This window comes from Saccopteryx bilineata, chromosome 5 (assembly GCF_036850765.1).
Source record: "Saccopteryx bilineata isolate mSacBil1 chromosome 5, mSacBil1_pri_phased_curated, whole genome shotgun sequence".
Taxonomy (NCBI): Eukaryota; Metazoa; Chordata; class Mammalia; order Chiroptera; family Emballonuridae; genus Saccopteryx; species Saccopteryx bilineata.
Genome location: NC_089494.1, coordinates 199,968,305 through 199,982,640, shown reverse-complemented (window position 1 = coordinate 199,982,640; position 14,336 = coordinate 199,968,305). Strand labels below are relative to the sequence as shown.

General features: G+C 41.0%; 1 protein-coding gene and 1 non-coding gene across 3 annotated transcripts in view; one reads left to right on the top strand and one right to left on the bottom strand.

Moving 5' to 3' along the window:
- Positions 1 to 14,336, top strand: part of GPAT3 (glycerol-3-phosphate acyltransferase 3) — a 70,919-nt gene that overhangs the window by 7,486 nt on the left and 49,097 nt on the right. For both annotated transcript variants that reach the window (XM_066279748.1, XM_066279747.1), the window contains exon 3: positions 2,150 to 2,216. In XM_066279748.1, the coding sequence (XP_066135845.1) occupies positions 2,150 to 2,216 (67 nt within the window). The remainder of the gene's footprint in view (positions 1 to 2,149; positions 2,217 to 14,336) is intronic.
- On the bottom strand, positions 7,242 to 7,317 carry TRNAA-GGC (transfer RNA alanine (anticodon GGC)). The gene has a single exon. It is a non-coding gene; the product is annotated as a tRNA-Ala (tRNA).

The following is a 14,336-nucleotide window of genomic DNA, read 5'->3' as shown; positions in this document are numbered from 1 at the left end:
CTCCAAATACAGTTATATTCTGATGTGCTGGGGGGTTAGGGCTTCAACATATGAATTTTTTGGGACACACAATTCAGCCCTTAATAACCACAAAATATCGATATTTTCCATCATATGAGCATGAAATAATTGTCCTACTTGAAGGTAATTACTATTTATATACAATATAAAATCAGTTGCCTACAATAAAAAAAAGAAAAACTGATCTCCAAAATTATTAATGATTGATTGTTTACAAGATTTTATTTTAATCATATTTTTGTTCTACTTACAAATGATAATAGGTACCAAAACTTTAAATTAAAAACTGTAGAAATAAACCTTTATCTCTATTGAGAAAATGATGGAGGTCTAGAGTTTAAGTTAGCAAGGAAGGAAAAAGGACGCAAGCAGATTAACACTGAGCCTTATTATCATTTGTGATTTGACACTTGAAGCCAGGAAGATTAGGCTTCTATTTATAGGCTGTTCTCTAAGCACAAATGATATGTTCCTACTTGGCTCTTTGGAATGTTGTGCAGGGGTCCTCACGTAGTCAGATCATGCCTTATTTATGTGTTTCAAATAATTTATTCTCTTATCAGTTTATTTTCTTTATTGAATTGGTTGTTTTATCTCTGAACCTAGCAATAACTAAGATTTTTGTCTTGACATATATAGTCAATTCTTTTTCTTTTCCTTTGAGGGTGCTTAAGTTCTAATGTGTTTTATTTTGCTCTCTCCCTGCTTCCCACCCTAAATCAGTCATTTAAGCCAGTGTTAGCTTCTGTAATTGTAATTTTCAAAAAATGTTTTAGTGGCTCCGTCTCTGAACTAGAAAAACTGTCATTGGGATTTCCTGGAATGCTGTCAACAAAGTTAACTTGATATTTTTCTTTACACTCCTGGGTACATTCAAAAGAAAATGAGAGTTAATTTTGTTTCTGTTCTTAACTTCTCTCAAATCTTCGGTTCCTCATAATCATAACATTTTTTTTATGCATCTGAAAACATAAGTGATTATTTGGGCATATGATTTCTTTAGTTACCGACTTCACCGATTCCTGTTCACCTTTCCAGGTCTCACCCTGTCTCCTTTTCAAGCCCATCTTTGATGTGGGCAACTAGGCCTCTTTGAGTGTGTCTCATCCTTGAATGCTTAATTTGCTATGAAAGTAACAGGTTATTCTTTGAGCCCTGGGTTTTTGGTTTTTTTTAAAAAAAAATTTTATTGCCTGACCTGTGGTGGCGCAGTGGATAAAGCATCAACCTGGAAATGCTGAGGTCGCTGGTTCTAAACCCTGGGCTTGCCTGGTCAAGGCACATATGGGAGTTGATGCTTCCAGCTCCTCCCCCCTGTCTCTCCTCTCTCTCTCCTCTCTAAAATGAATAAATAAATAAATAATTTATTTTTATTTTATATATATATATTTTACAGAGACAGAGAGTCAGAGAGAGGAATAGACAGGGACAGAGAGAGACGAGAAGCATCATCAGTTTTTCGCTGTGACACCTTAGCTGCCCGCCGATTGCTTTCTCACATGTGCCTTGACTGTGGGGTCACAGCAGACCGAGTAACCCCTTGCTTGAGCCAGCAACCTTGGGTCCAAGCTGGCGAGCTTTTTTTTTTTTGCTGCTCAAGCCAGATGAGCCCGCGCTCAAGCTGGCGACCTTGGGGTCCCGAACCTGGGTCCTCCACATCCCAGTCCGACGCTCTATCCACTGCGCCACCGCCTGGTCAGGTTGGGCCCTGGGTTTTTACATGTGTAATATTAGTTAGTCCTCCTAGCACACCCTATGGTATAGGATGTATTATCTTCACTTTATAGATGAAGAAACTGAGGTGTAGAGGGATTAAGTAAACCCAGGTAGTCTAGATGCCATAACCTGTGCTCTTGTCCAACATACTTCACGACCTTTTCCAGGAGTCATTTATTGGGCTAACAGGTGTGTGTGAGGGGTTTAAATGGGAGTGAACATGATCAATAACTAATATAAGAGTGTATGTGGGACTCAGAATAGTGCCACATCAGAAGTTCACTGGGAGCTTTCTTTAATTCAGGTAGCACCAGGGTTTAATGATTCATTTCATTTTGGAATAAACATGGTTTAGTTATGCCACACTATGTCTCTGGGACAGTTTAATTGAATGCTTCTTATTTTTGTACAGTGGGCCACGTTACGAATTGAAAGAGGAGCCCAGAAGGAGTTGGTTCTTAAAAACTCGGCTTCTGTTGGTGAGTCTTCCTTTTCATTATGATGGTTAAAGTTTCCAAAATATGATTACATAAAGTATCCAACTTGCATCTACTTAATTTGAACTTGAAATATGCGTCGAGTAGTACATTCTGCAGGTTTTCAACTGTTTAGACTTCTTTTCAAAATAGCAGCTGCCTGGGTGTTGAATGAGTTGTTACTGGAAAGGAGATAATATTTGCTGGTTTACCTGTGTGTTCTTACAGGTTATTTGTAAAGACATGCGTTTAAAGGTTGTTCATGGTTTTAAAGATGTTGTCAGTGGCTTAAAAGAAAAAAGTAACTGGACTACCTGGGAGTTAAACCCATATTTGAGGTTTTATTAACACTTTATTCTAATTTGCTGTTCTCAAAGTAATTTCTTCGGAATACTCTTTCCTACTAAAAGCTAACTGATAATACGTGAAATAAAATAACTCTCCCAGGAAACAAACTTGGGGAATCTCCATATATTAGACCTTTGTTTTGGAGGGTAGTATTTCACAGTAACAAAGGCGCAGAAAAATTCTATTGTTAAAAAACTTGTTTAATTTTTGTTAAAAGTGAGCTAACAAATCAACTGATTTAATCAGTTTCTGCTTCTATTAGTATGTTTTGCTTTTATCCCCTCAAAAAATTCTTTTTTTAAAAAGAATTTTAAGAATTGTTTAAGATAGCAGGTTCATAGGGGAATAGAATTCTATAGGAGTAGTGGCTATAACATTAGGAAGAAATGAATATCTAGATTTAGTTAAAATTTGAAGTCTTTATGCGTTCTTCAAAAATAATTGTTGAAACAATTTTGTGCCTATCTAATTTGGGATTAAGGAAGGTCAACATGGTAAATATATACTTATCTAGGAGAAATTTATCGTCTGCAGGGGTCTCAAACTCAACTCAGCATGTGGGCCGCAGAGCAAGATCACAGCCATTTGGCAAATACAAGTAGGCCCCTAGGCTTACTTAATTTTATCCAAAATATTTTGAACTTCGTGGATTAGTCTGCGGGCTGCATAAAATTGTTCGGCGGGCCACATGCGGCCCGTGGGCCGCGAGTTTGAGACCCCTAGTCTAGAGGCTTGTCTAAGAGGAATTATAGAAATTTTATACTCTAGTGCATTTTTTTTTTATTAACGACAGAGACAGAGAGAGGGACAGACAGACAGGAAGGGAAAGAGATGAGGAGCATCAATTCTTCATTGTGGCACTTTAGTTGTTCATTGATTGCTTTCTCATATGTGCCTTGATTGGGGGGTGGGGGAGCTTCAGCCTAGCCATTGACCCCTTGCTCAAACTAGTAACCATGGGCTCATGTCTATAATCCCACGCTTAAGCCTGCGACCCTGCATTCAAGTTGGTGAACCTGTGCTCAAGCTGGCAACCTCATGGTTTCTAACCTGGGTCTTCTGCATCCCAGGTTGATGCTCCATCTACTCTGCCACTGCTTGGTCAGGCTCTAGTGCATTTTAAAAAAAATAGCATATTCATCTGTGCATTTTTGTATAGTTTATTGTTATGTTCAAATGATTAAAGCAACCGATAAGAGTTTTGCGGTGTCCACTTAAACACGGAAGTATACCTTTCTCTCAGATTCTGCAGATCTAATATTTTGTTTTTCCGAGTTCAGTACATTTTTTCATGTGTCCTTATGTTTTAAAGAGAGAACAAACTTTATTGCTGGTTTTCTGTTGTATCTGGTGACAATTTGGGCTTTAATTGATCTTGAGTGACTGTTTATGGGCCCCTGTATATTGGGTGGTGTTGCATGTCCTGGATTATGAATTTCAAAGGGCACAGAGTATTTTGATTTGGTAGGTTGAGAGGATTCAAAAATCACTAGGTGAGGGTGGCCAGTAGCACTGGTTGAGTTTTTTTAGCTTATATGGAAGCGAGTATTTCCACACGTTAGATTTTTTTTTGTCATGCATTTATCTTTTTTATTTTGGTCTTTGTCTTTCCCGTGACATCTCCAGGAAAGAGTAGAAGTGGAAGGGAAAGGGTGGTAGTTATTGAGCATTTGCCACCCGTAAGGGGGGATCCTAACGGGATTGTCTGGGGATCCAAAGCTGACCAAGACATGGTTCCCGTGGGGAGACAGGCATCCAACAGGCCATTGTGATAAATGCATAGGCAAAGGACAACGTGAGATCTAATTTAGGCTCCGACATGTGCTGCTTTCCTCTCTGTCCCACAGCTGTGTGTGGTCTGCCCCTCCGCTCCCATCCTGACTTACGTCCTGTTCAGGTAGCCTTGCTACAGGGCGTGTGCCCTGTTAATGCAGCCTAGTGTTGGGGGGTCAGCAGAGAGGTGTTTCCATCCTAGATGACTGGCGGAGAGTGATGAAACACACTGAGCGCCAGCCTGGCTGCTGCAATCGTCTGCCTTCGGAGCATCATGGCTCTGTAACTGCAGCCAACAGCACAAGGCTGGTCAAGCTGGTCAAAGTTTAGGCCGGGGTCACAGGCAGGCCAAGGCTCCCAGGAGTAAGGGAGTGATTTTGAGATGTCTGTTGGTGAGACAGTACCGATGTTAAGTTTGTAGAGCTGAGAGGGAGAGATTAGCTAGACAGGGAAAAGAGTTATGTTGCTTTTCTGTACCAACAGATTCCTATGTTGCTCTTTTACTTGGTGAGGCATATTTTTGGAACCACTTTTCAAGTCGTCCCCTCTTGCATTATATTTCTTCTCTGCTTTAATTGAAGAAGCCCACTGCAAGGTAAACCTAAGGAGATATTAGCTTTGTGATTAAATCATCCTCTTCTGTCTTTAGCCATATCTACTCTGTCTTGTATTTATTTATTTTTATTTTTTTCTCTGTCTTGTATTTAAAAACTCTGTTATTGAGCTTCAGATATGATTGTAAGATCTCTTAGAAGCTCTATTATTATACCTTCCTCTTCTAGGTTTTGTTAGGGTTCAATTGGCTCCTTTAAAACTCAAATTTTCGCCCTGGCCGGTTGGCTCAGCGGTAGAGCGTCGGCCTAGCGTGCGGAGGACCCGGGTTCGATTCCCGGCCAGGGCACACAGGAGAAGCGCCCATTTGCTTCTCCACCCCTCCGCCGCACTTTCCTCTCTGTCTCTCTCTTCCCCTCCCGCAGCCAAGGCTCCATTGGAGCAAAGATGGCCCGGGCGCTGGGGATGGCTCTGTGGCCTCTGCCTCAGGCGCTAGAGTGGCTCTGGTCGCAACATGGCGACGCCCAGGATGGGCAGAGCATCGCCCCCTGGTGGGCAGAGCGTTGCCCCTGGTGGGCGTGCCGGGTGGATCCCGGTCGGGCGCATGCGGGAGTCTGTCTCTCCCCGTTTCCAGCTTCAGAAAAATGAAAAAAAAAAAAAAAACTCAAATTTTTCTCACCCAACTTCCACTAAGGCAATTTCTTCAGTAAACATTTCTTTCTCCCAACCTCCTCCTCCCCTTAAGCAACTTCCCCTGCCCTGGGAAGGTTCTGAAAAATATCCTTGAGACAAGGCCATCATGAGGGGCCTGAGGGTTAGGAAAGGGAGACTGTCTATAACCAAGACAACCAACCCCGATATGCTAATCTAAGTATGTCCAAGTGCCTGTAGTAACCCCTATACCCAATGCTCTGTCCTGCACTCAGGGCTGACACCTTTTCGCTGGTCTCAGCCCATTTTCACCGAAGCGCTTTTTCTTTTTTTTGATCCATTTGTTTATTCTTGTGTATAATGTGAAGAGTTTTAAGTTTTCCCAAAAATATTGTCATTTCAACACATTAACTTTTTTTATTTTTGTATTTTTTATTATTAATTTTAATGTTGTTACATTGATAAATCAGGGTACATATGTTCAGAGAAAACATCTCCAGATTATTTTGACATTTGATTATGCTGTATACCCCTCACCCAAAGTCAAATTGTCTTCTGTCACCTTCTATCTGGTTTTCTTTGTGCCCTTCCTCCCCTCCCCCAACCCCCTTTCTACACCCAAGCGCTTTTTTTTTTTTTTTTTTTTGTATTTTTCTGAAGCTGGAAACCGGGAAAGACAGTCAGACAGACTCCCGCATGCGCCCGACCGGGATCCACCCGGCACGCCCACCAGGGGCGATGCTCTGCCCACCAGGGGACGATGCTCTGCCCCTCCGGGATGTTGCTCTGCTGTGACCAGAGCCACTCTAGCGCCTGTGGCAGAGGCCAAGGAGCCATCCCCAGCGCCCGGGCCATCTTTGCTCCAATGGAGCCTTGGCTGCGGGAGGGGAAGAGAGAGACAGAGAGGAAGGAGGGAGTGGGGGTGGAGAAGCAAATGGGCGCTTCTCCTATGTGCCCTGGCCGGGAATCGAACCCGGGTCCCCCGCACGCCAGGCCGACGCTCTACCGCTGAGCCAACTGGCCAGGGCCTTACACCCAAGCGCTTTTAAAAGAAACTTTTCTTTTGGAACACTCTGGCCTTGTGTTTTTGGTTTGTCCCCCTTGGTTTCTGCCTTTCAGGTTTAGGCTGTGTCCTCATTGTTTTTTTGTTTGTTTGTTTGTTTGTTTTTTAATTGATTTTAGCCAAAGAGGGAGAGAGAAAAAAAAAGAGAGAGAGAGAAAGAGAGATGGGAACATTGATCTGTTGTTCCTGTGTGTGCCCTTACTGGGGATGGAACTGGCAACCTCTGTGCTTTGGACCGACACTAACCAACGGAGCTATCCAGCCAGGGCCTTGTCCTCACTGTGAATACAGTGATGAAGACCAGTCTTCTTTTTTTTTTTTTTCCATGTTTATTTTATTTTATTTATTTTTTATTTTTTTGTATTTTTCTGAAGCTGGAAACGGGGAGGCAGTCAGACAGACTCCCGCATGCGCCCGACCGGGATCCACCTGGCACGCCCACCAGGGGTCGACGCTCTGCCCACCAGGGGCGTCGCTCTGTCGAGACCAGAGCCACTCTATCGCCTGGGGCAGAGGCCAAGGAGCCATCCCCAGCGCCCTGGCCATCTTTTTGCTCCAATGGAGCCTTGGCTGCGAGAGGGGAAGAGAGAGACAGAGAGGAAGGAGAGGGGGTGGAGGAGCAGATGGGCGCTTCTCCCGTGTGCCCTGGCCGGGAATCGAACCCGGGACTTCCGCACGCCAGGCCGACGCTCTACCACTGAGCCAACCAGCCAGGGCCAAAGGACCAGTCTTCTTTACCGCGTCAAGTATCACTCAGCTTCAGTAGGAAATACGGAGTTATCCCGTGCCCTTGTTTTTGTTCCCAGAGAGCTTATGTGCTGGAAGGGTAAGTCAAGCAAAGAGAAAGCTCCTTTTTGCTTTCTTCATCAGTTGAGTTTTCCCCACTCTGGCCCTGAGATGTGGTCTGACAGAGATTTTAGTGCCTTTTATTTTACTCTGTTGTAAATAATGCCAGGGACCATTTGACTATTAAAAGCCACCAGCCTTGCTCTTTGGGTACTTGACTGATTTCTATGACTTATTATGCTTTCAAACTTGAATCGGTTAGTAATTTTCATTATACTTGTAATAAATGTAATTAATTATGTCATTTTCATGCCCAAGATTAATTTCACTATCAATGCAATGATTGCATTTGGTACTAAGACATTGCATTATGATACTAAGACATTTTGAATTATTACCGACCAAAGGTCTCCTTTTGCCCTTGTCAGAGGTGCGTGAGTCACAAACAATACGAATAAATAGAGCCTGTGACTTAGTCATTTTGGCAGCGTTCCCTGGGGTGTGCTGCTGGTCTGACTCAGTGCTGAGGGCAGTGGGACATGCACGCCACCTCTTGGGGTCCCCCACGGCGCCTTACTCCAGCGGGCACCACACCTTCCAGGTTTCGGGTCATGTGGCCCACTGTTAGTTAAGCCCCTGTGCTAAATTTCTCTTTTGCTCTGCATGTCTTGCCCCCAGTTACTGCTTTCTCCCTACCCAGATACACACAAAGGACACAATGCTATGGTGAAGCTTCTGACGTTATACCTGTGCGGACAGAAAACAGAGGCCTAACATTTCCCTCTAATTTTATTCTTGGAATTCTTTCTGTGAGACTTGAGTTATAGTATTGATACCTGTACAACATTGGTTACATCAACATTAATCAAACCTATTGCATTCATAGAAAAGTGGGAGAATAGTTTGTGACAGACATTTGAAGACTGTCATTTTTCTACGCACATTTTGTCTTGGGCAGGCCGTTTTTAATAGTCTGTTTAAATCTGCTAAGTTGATTTAGTATTGTTTGTTGTCTTGGTGTCAATGCTCTGAATACAAATCAGTATTTGCTGTCCTCCAGGATAAGGAGCGTGATACATTTAACAGGGTTATCTCACTTTTAAAATACTGGGACTTGCCTTGCTACTTGTAGAGAGAAAAATAATCTGGTTATGGGATATGGAAGGGTTATAGGTTGAGATTTCTTTTTCATGGCCATTTATCTAACTCTGCTTTTATTAGTCTGTCTCTGCTGGTAAATCTTATGCTTAATGAGGACAGTGATGATGATGATGATAATGATGACAATTTTTAAACATACAGAAAAACAGAATAGTGTAATGAACTCCATATAGCCAATTTTTATCAAGATTTTGCTACACTTGCTTCATCTTTCACTCCTTATTTTTTGCTAAAGTTTTCAATGAAGATAAAAGATTTCATGTTGTTCCATGCATTAAAAAAAGACTTTAGAAATAACAACAATGCTATTATCCCTTTAACAAACAATAATTTCTTAATATTTTCTAATACACAGCGATATATAAATTTTCCTAACAGTGTCAAAATCTTTTTATAATTGCTTTGTATGAATCAAGGTTCACTCATGGTCCACAAATATGTTTATTTATTTATTGACACTGTTTTATTGGGCATATGAAGTACAGTTTTTGTTCTTTGAACAAAAATTAATAGCAAACAGGTGATTCTAGAAAAACTTATAAGCATACCATACATTTTTATCCTCACATCCTAAAATAACTCAGTAGAAGACACATATTTGATTATTTTGCTTGTTTGTTTGAAAGCCACAGATTAGTCACCTGTATTTTTAAGTGCATTATTGTGAAAACTTAGTTTAACTACTGTGGAGAACAGTCTGGCAATTTGTAACAAAGTTGAAGACCTATTTCACTATAACCCCACAATTCCACTTCTAAGATCTTGAACCTACCCAAACTCTCAGCATACAGGAGACATGTTATAAGTGTATACAAACAGTGACTGTGTGGGGACAATTCAGTCACTCATCAGGAGGAGTGTTAATGTGTAAGCTGGTTTATTTATATTATGCAGCTGTCAAAATGAATTAACTGGATTTACATGAAGAGAACAGAGTAGACAAATCTCAAACAATGTTGAGAGAAAAGAGAATATATAATACAATTACATTTAGTTTCATAAACAGATATTATATATTTATGTGGATATATGTAGGTAAGTATAAAATATATATGAAAATGACATACTACTATATAGTAGTTTATCTTCTAGAAGGGAGGAGAAAAGGTGAGGAGATAAATTAATTGTGTACATTTTTTTTCTTTAAAAAAATATCTGAAGCAAATATAACAACGAGTATCTTTTCTTTGTTAAACTCATTTGTTAACCTTATATTTGAAACATGAAAAATGTTATTTATGGCCCTGGCCAGTTGGCTCAATGATAGAGCATCGGCCTGGAGTGCAGGAGTCCCGGGTTTGATTCCTGGCCAGGGCATACAGGAGAAGCACCCATCTGCTTCTCTACCCCTCCCCCTCTCTTTCCCCTCTGTCTCTCTCTCTTTCCTTCCCTCAGCCAAGGTTCCATTGGAGCAAAGTTGGCTCGGGCACAGAGGATGGCTCTATGGCTTCTGCCTCAGGCGCAAGAATGGCTCTGGTTGCAACAGAGCGACACCCCAGATGGGCAGAGCATCACCCCCAGGTGGGCATGCCAGGTGGATTCCAGTCGGGCGCATGCGGGAATCTGTCTGACTGCCTCCCCGTTTCCAACTTCAGAAAAAATACAAAAAAAATAAATAAAATAACAAAAATAAATAAAAAGAAAATTTTATTTAATGAATTTATATTTTTTTGTGACAGAGAGACAGAGAGAGGGACATATAATGACAGACAGACAAGAAGGGAGAGAGATGAGAAGCATCAATTCTTCATTGTGGCACCTTAGTTGTTCATTGATTGTTTTCTCATATGTGCCTTGACCAGGTGGCTACAGCAGACCAAGTGACCCCTTACTCAAGCCAGCAACCTTGGGTTCAAGTTGGTGAGCTTTGCTCAAACCAGATGAGCCTGTATTCAAGCCGCTGACTTTGGGGTTTCTTTTTCTTTTTTCCTTTTTCTTTCTTTTTTTTTTTTATAGAGACACAGAGAGAGTCAGAGAGAGGGATAGATAGGGACAGACAGGCAGGAATGGAGAGAGATGAGAAGCATCAATCATCAGTTTTTCCGTTGCAACATGGTAGTTGTTCATTGATTGCTTTCTCATATGTGCCTTGACCTTAGGGCTACAGCAGACTGAGTAACCCCTTGCTCAAGCCAGCGACCTTGGGTCCAAGCTGGTGAGCTTTGCTCAAACCAGATGAGCCCGCGCTCAAGCTGGTGACCTTGGGGTCTTGAATCTGGATCTTGGCATCCCAGTCCGATGCTCTAACCACTGTGCTACTGCCTGGTCAGTCTAAACATGAAAAATTTTAAAAGGAACCAAATAAATATCAATCATTCAGCTAGAGTATTTAGCATGACAAATGCAACTAGTTTTATGTGAATAGAAAATGGGTTCCTGTCTTGGGGGTGTGATTGATGATTACTTGCTCTAAAACACATCTTCATTCTGCCTGACCAGTGCCAAGAATTTAAACTTAAACCTATGGAACAAAGGAGTCATTAATCAAAATATATTACTTCTTAGTACTGGCTTTTCAGCCTCAGCTTTACTGGCATTTTGTGCTGAATAATTCTTTGTCATGGGGCGCAGTCCTATGCATTTTAAGATGTCTGGCAGCATCCATGGCCTCTGCCTAGTAGAATACAGAAGCACACTGCGAATGTGACTACCAACAGTGTCTCTAGACATTGCCAAATGTCCCCTGGAAGGGGTAAAAATCCTCCTCTCTCTTCTCTCCTCCCTCCTTCCAGTTCTTTGTGAACCACTGCTCTTGGAGAATAATGTATTAATCGATTGGTACCCACTACATTAGCATAATTTATTTTAGTTTTCTAACAAGCCCTCGAAATAGCAGAACTTGATTTCTATAATTTTTGGTGGCTGGTTTAGAGAAGTGTGGCATGTAAGGTAAGGCATGTGAACAGTAGTGTTAGCAGAGAACCTTAGATGGTGGGAGAGGAAGCCTGATTTTTTAAGGAAAGATAGAGGCAAGACAAGGGCATCTTCCTTCAAATTTCACCTCATAATCCAATAAATATACTGTTTTAGAGGGGCCTTTACTTTAAAGTGGATTGAGACCTGCATGTCACTATGTGCTCTGACTTCTAAAAGTAGATGACTTAGCATTAAATTCTGGCCGACTATGAGTAAGCAGGACAGTGGTTCTGGCAGGGAAGGAGATGGTAGGCCAGACAGACTAACAGTCTTAACTGCATTGGGAAGTGATGGCTGGGAAAGGAGTGATTTAAGCTCCAAACCACCTTCGTCCCTCATCCTAAGAAACCAGTTAGGAAGTTCATAAAATGTAGTTTCTATTATTTTTCAGATGGTGGTTCTTTTCGTGGAGCAGTAACAAAGTCGACGATATGCCCTGTGCCCTAGCCCTGTTTTCTGTGAAATTAGTTTTTTTTAAACATAACAATATAAGCAGCCTTAAACTCTGTCCCCAGCACTAACTAGCTGTTGGAGATCTTGTGATTTAGCTTTCTTTGTCCCAAACCCCTCAGCAGTTTAGAAGATACAGTACCTGTATCCCAGAATTGAGGAGATTTGAAAAAACTGAATGAGAATTAAGATTTACGGGTAACAGGATCAGACGAAAGGATAGTCAACTCAAGAATATGTCCTCTACTTGCTTAGAGAAGTTCTACTTGCTGTTGGGACGATGATGACATCTCGCCAAGTACCCATCAATTTTTTTTTTTTTTTTTTTTTTTTTTTTTTTTTACAGAGACAGGGACAGACAGACAGAATTGGAGAGATGAGAAGCATCAATCATTAGTTTTTCGTTGCAACACCTTAGTTGTTCATTGATTGCTTTCTCATATATGCCTTGACTGGGGGCCTCAGTAGACTGAGTGACCCCTTGCTCAAGCCAGCGACTTTGGGTCCAAGCTGCTGAGCTCTTGCTCAAACCAGATGAGCCTGTGCTCAAGCTGGCGACCTCGGGGTCTCAAACCTGGGTCCTCAGCATCCCAATCCGACGCTCTATCCACTGCACCACCGCCTGGTCAGGTGGTACCCATCAATTTATAGTCCAGCTTGTCATTTTAGAGGTGTTCCCCAAACCAACCTCTTCACCCACCCAGAGAAAACACCAATCAAAACTCCTAACCTTCTTTATTTTATTTCTTCTTTATAGACAAGAAACTATCAATAATAATAATCAGCAGCAGCATTTGTTAAACACTGACTCCACTGTGCAAAATTGTTTACATGAGGAAGGTCTTGTTAATCCTTATTTTACTCATAAGGAAACTGCAGGTGAAGCTTAAGTAACTTGCTTCAGATCATCTCACCAGTCAAAGGCAGCCTGAAAAGGAATTCCAATTTGTCTTTTTTATTCAAAATCCCATGCCAACCCTCCCTACCCTAAGCCATACCTTCTTTATCAGCTCCTCTGGTCAATGCTTTCTAATTCTCCCTTTGAAGATTGAGATGCCTCTTCCACAAATACAACCATTTCTCCTGAATGTTGGCTTTGTCACATACTAAGAAACACATAACATTTCAATTGCAAACATTTCAAACACAACACATTTCAATTGCAAATCACCAGCAAAATATTTGAAGAAACAAATCTAGTAATAACATTTAGCATTGTCATCAAAGATACTATATATAAATGTCTAACCATAAGGTTAACATTTTAATGGAATTGATGGCTTATTTGATGATGGAGTTTTATGGATACTTCTGTGTTGTGCGATTTCTTGTTTAATCAAATTGGTTATGTCTAAATCAACAAAGTTAATGTAGGCTCAGTCAAGATATGGGTCAACAGGATATTGAATGGGGTATTAAAATATTATTTGTTGAAAAATGAAACTGCCTGTTACTCTGAATACCTGCCGGTTTCTCTGAAATGTTAACTGACTACTGATTACAGTGTCCACACTTCTACCCCACTTATGGTTCAAAATAAGCATAAACACATGGTTAATTCCATGATTAGTATTTATATCTGAGGTTAAAAATTTCTTGTTTTATAATCAGCATTGATTATTTTGTAAATTTCTGGGGAACTACTGGGAATAGATTCAATAGGTGAGGTGATTTGAAAAAGGGGTAGATTTTCTCATTCATTTTCTTAAGAGAATAAACATATATTTCCAGTACTTCTAGCTTAGTATTTCTAGTCTTGATAACTGAAAGAGATATTAGTAGATAGTTACTCAGAATTTAAAAAGGGACAAATTATTCTATTACAGATATCTAAACCATATAGAAAACTGGAAAATAGAAGGTATCTTTACTACAGTAAAGCTTTTGATTTAATCCTAATCGTAAATAACAGGGTCAATAAATCCATTGTGCCTATATTACCCATTCCATGACCCTGGCAGACACCATTGGTTGATGCATCTTTGTCACTGAACTGATAAGTGACTTCAGAAGTTCTCCTTCACAGTCCTGCAGAGAGCAGCTCTATAAACTGATTTGGAGTTGGTCTTCCTGATGAAAACTTGTCACCACCCCTGACCTGGAGAATAGATGGGCTTCTCATGTCAGAGGATCACTTCCTGAAAGGGAGGGAACCTGTTGAGTAATTGGGTTTCGGCTTTATTGTTTGAGATTGTATTGATGACTTTCACATAATTGAGAGTGCAGTATAGTTGATTGAATGCTCTTTAATTAGTCAGGGCGTTAAACAACCTAGGAAATAGGAATAGAATTTAAAGTAATCTTGATGGTTTTGATCAGGGGTCCCCAAACTTTTTACACAGGGGGCCAGTTCACTGTCCCTCAGACCGTTGGAGGGCCGGATTATAAAAAAAACTATGAACAAATCCCTACGCACACTGCAC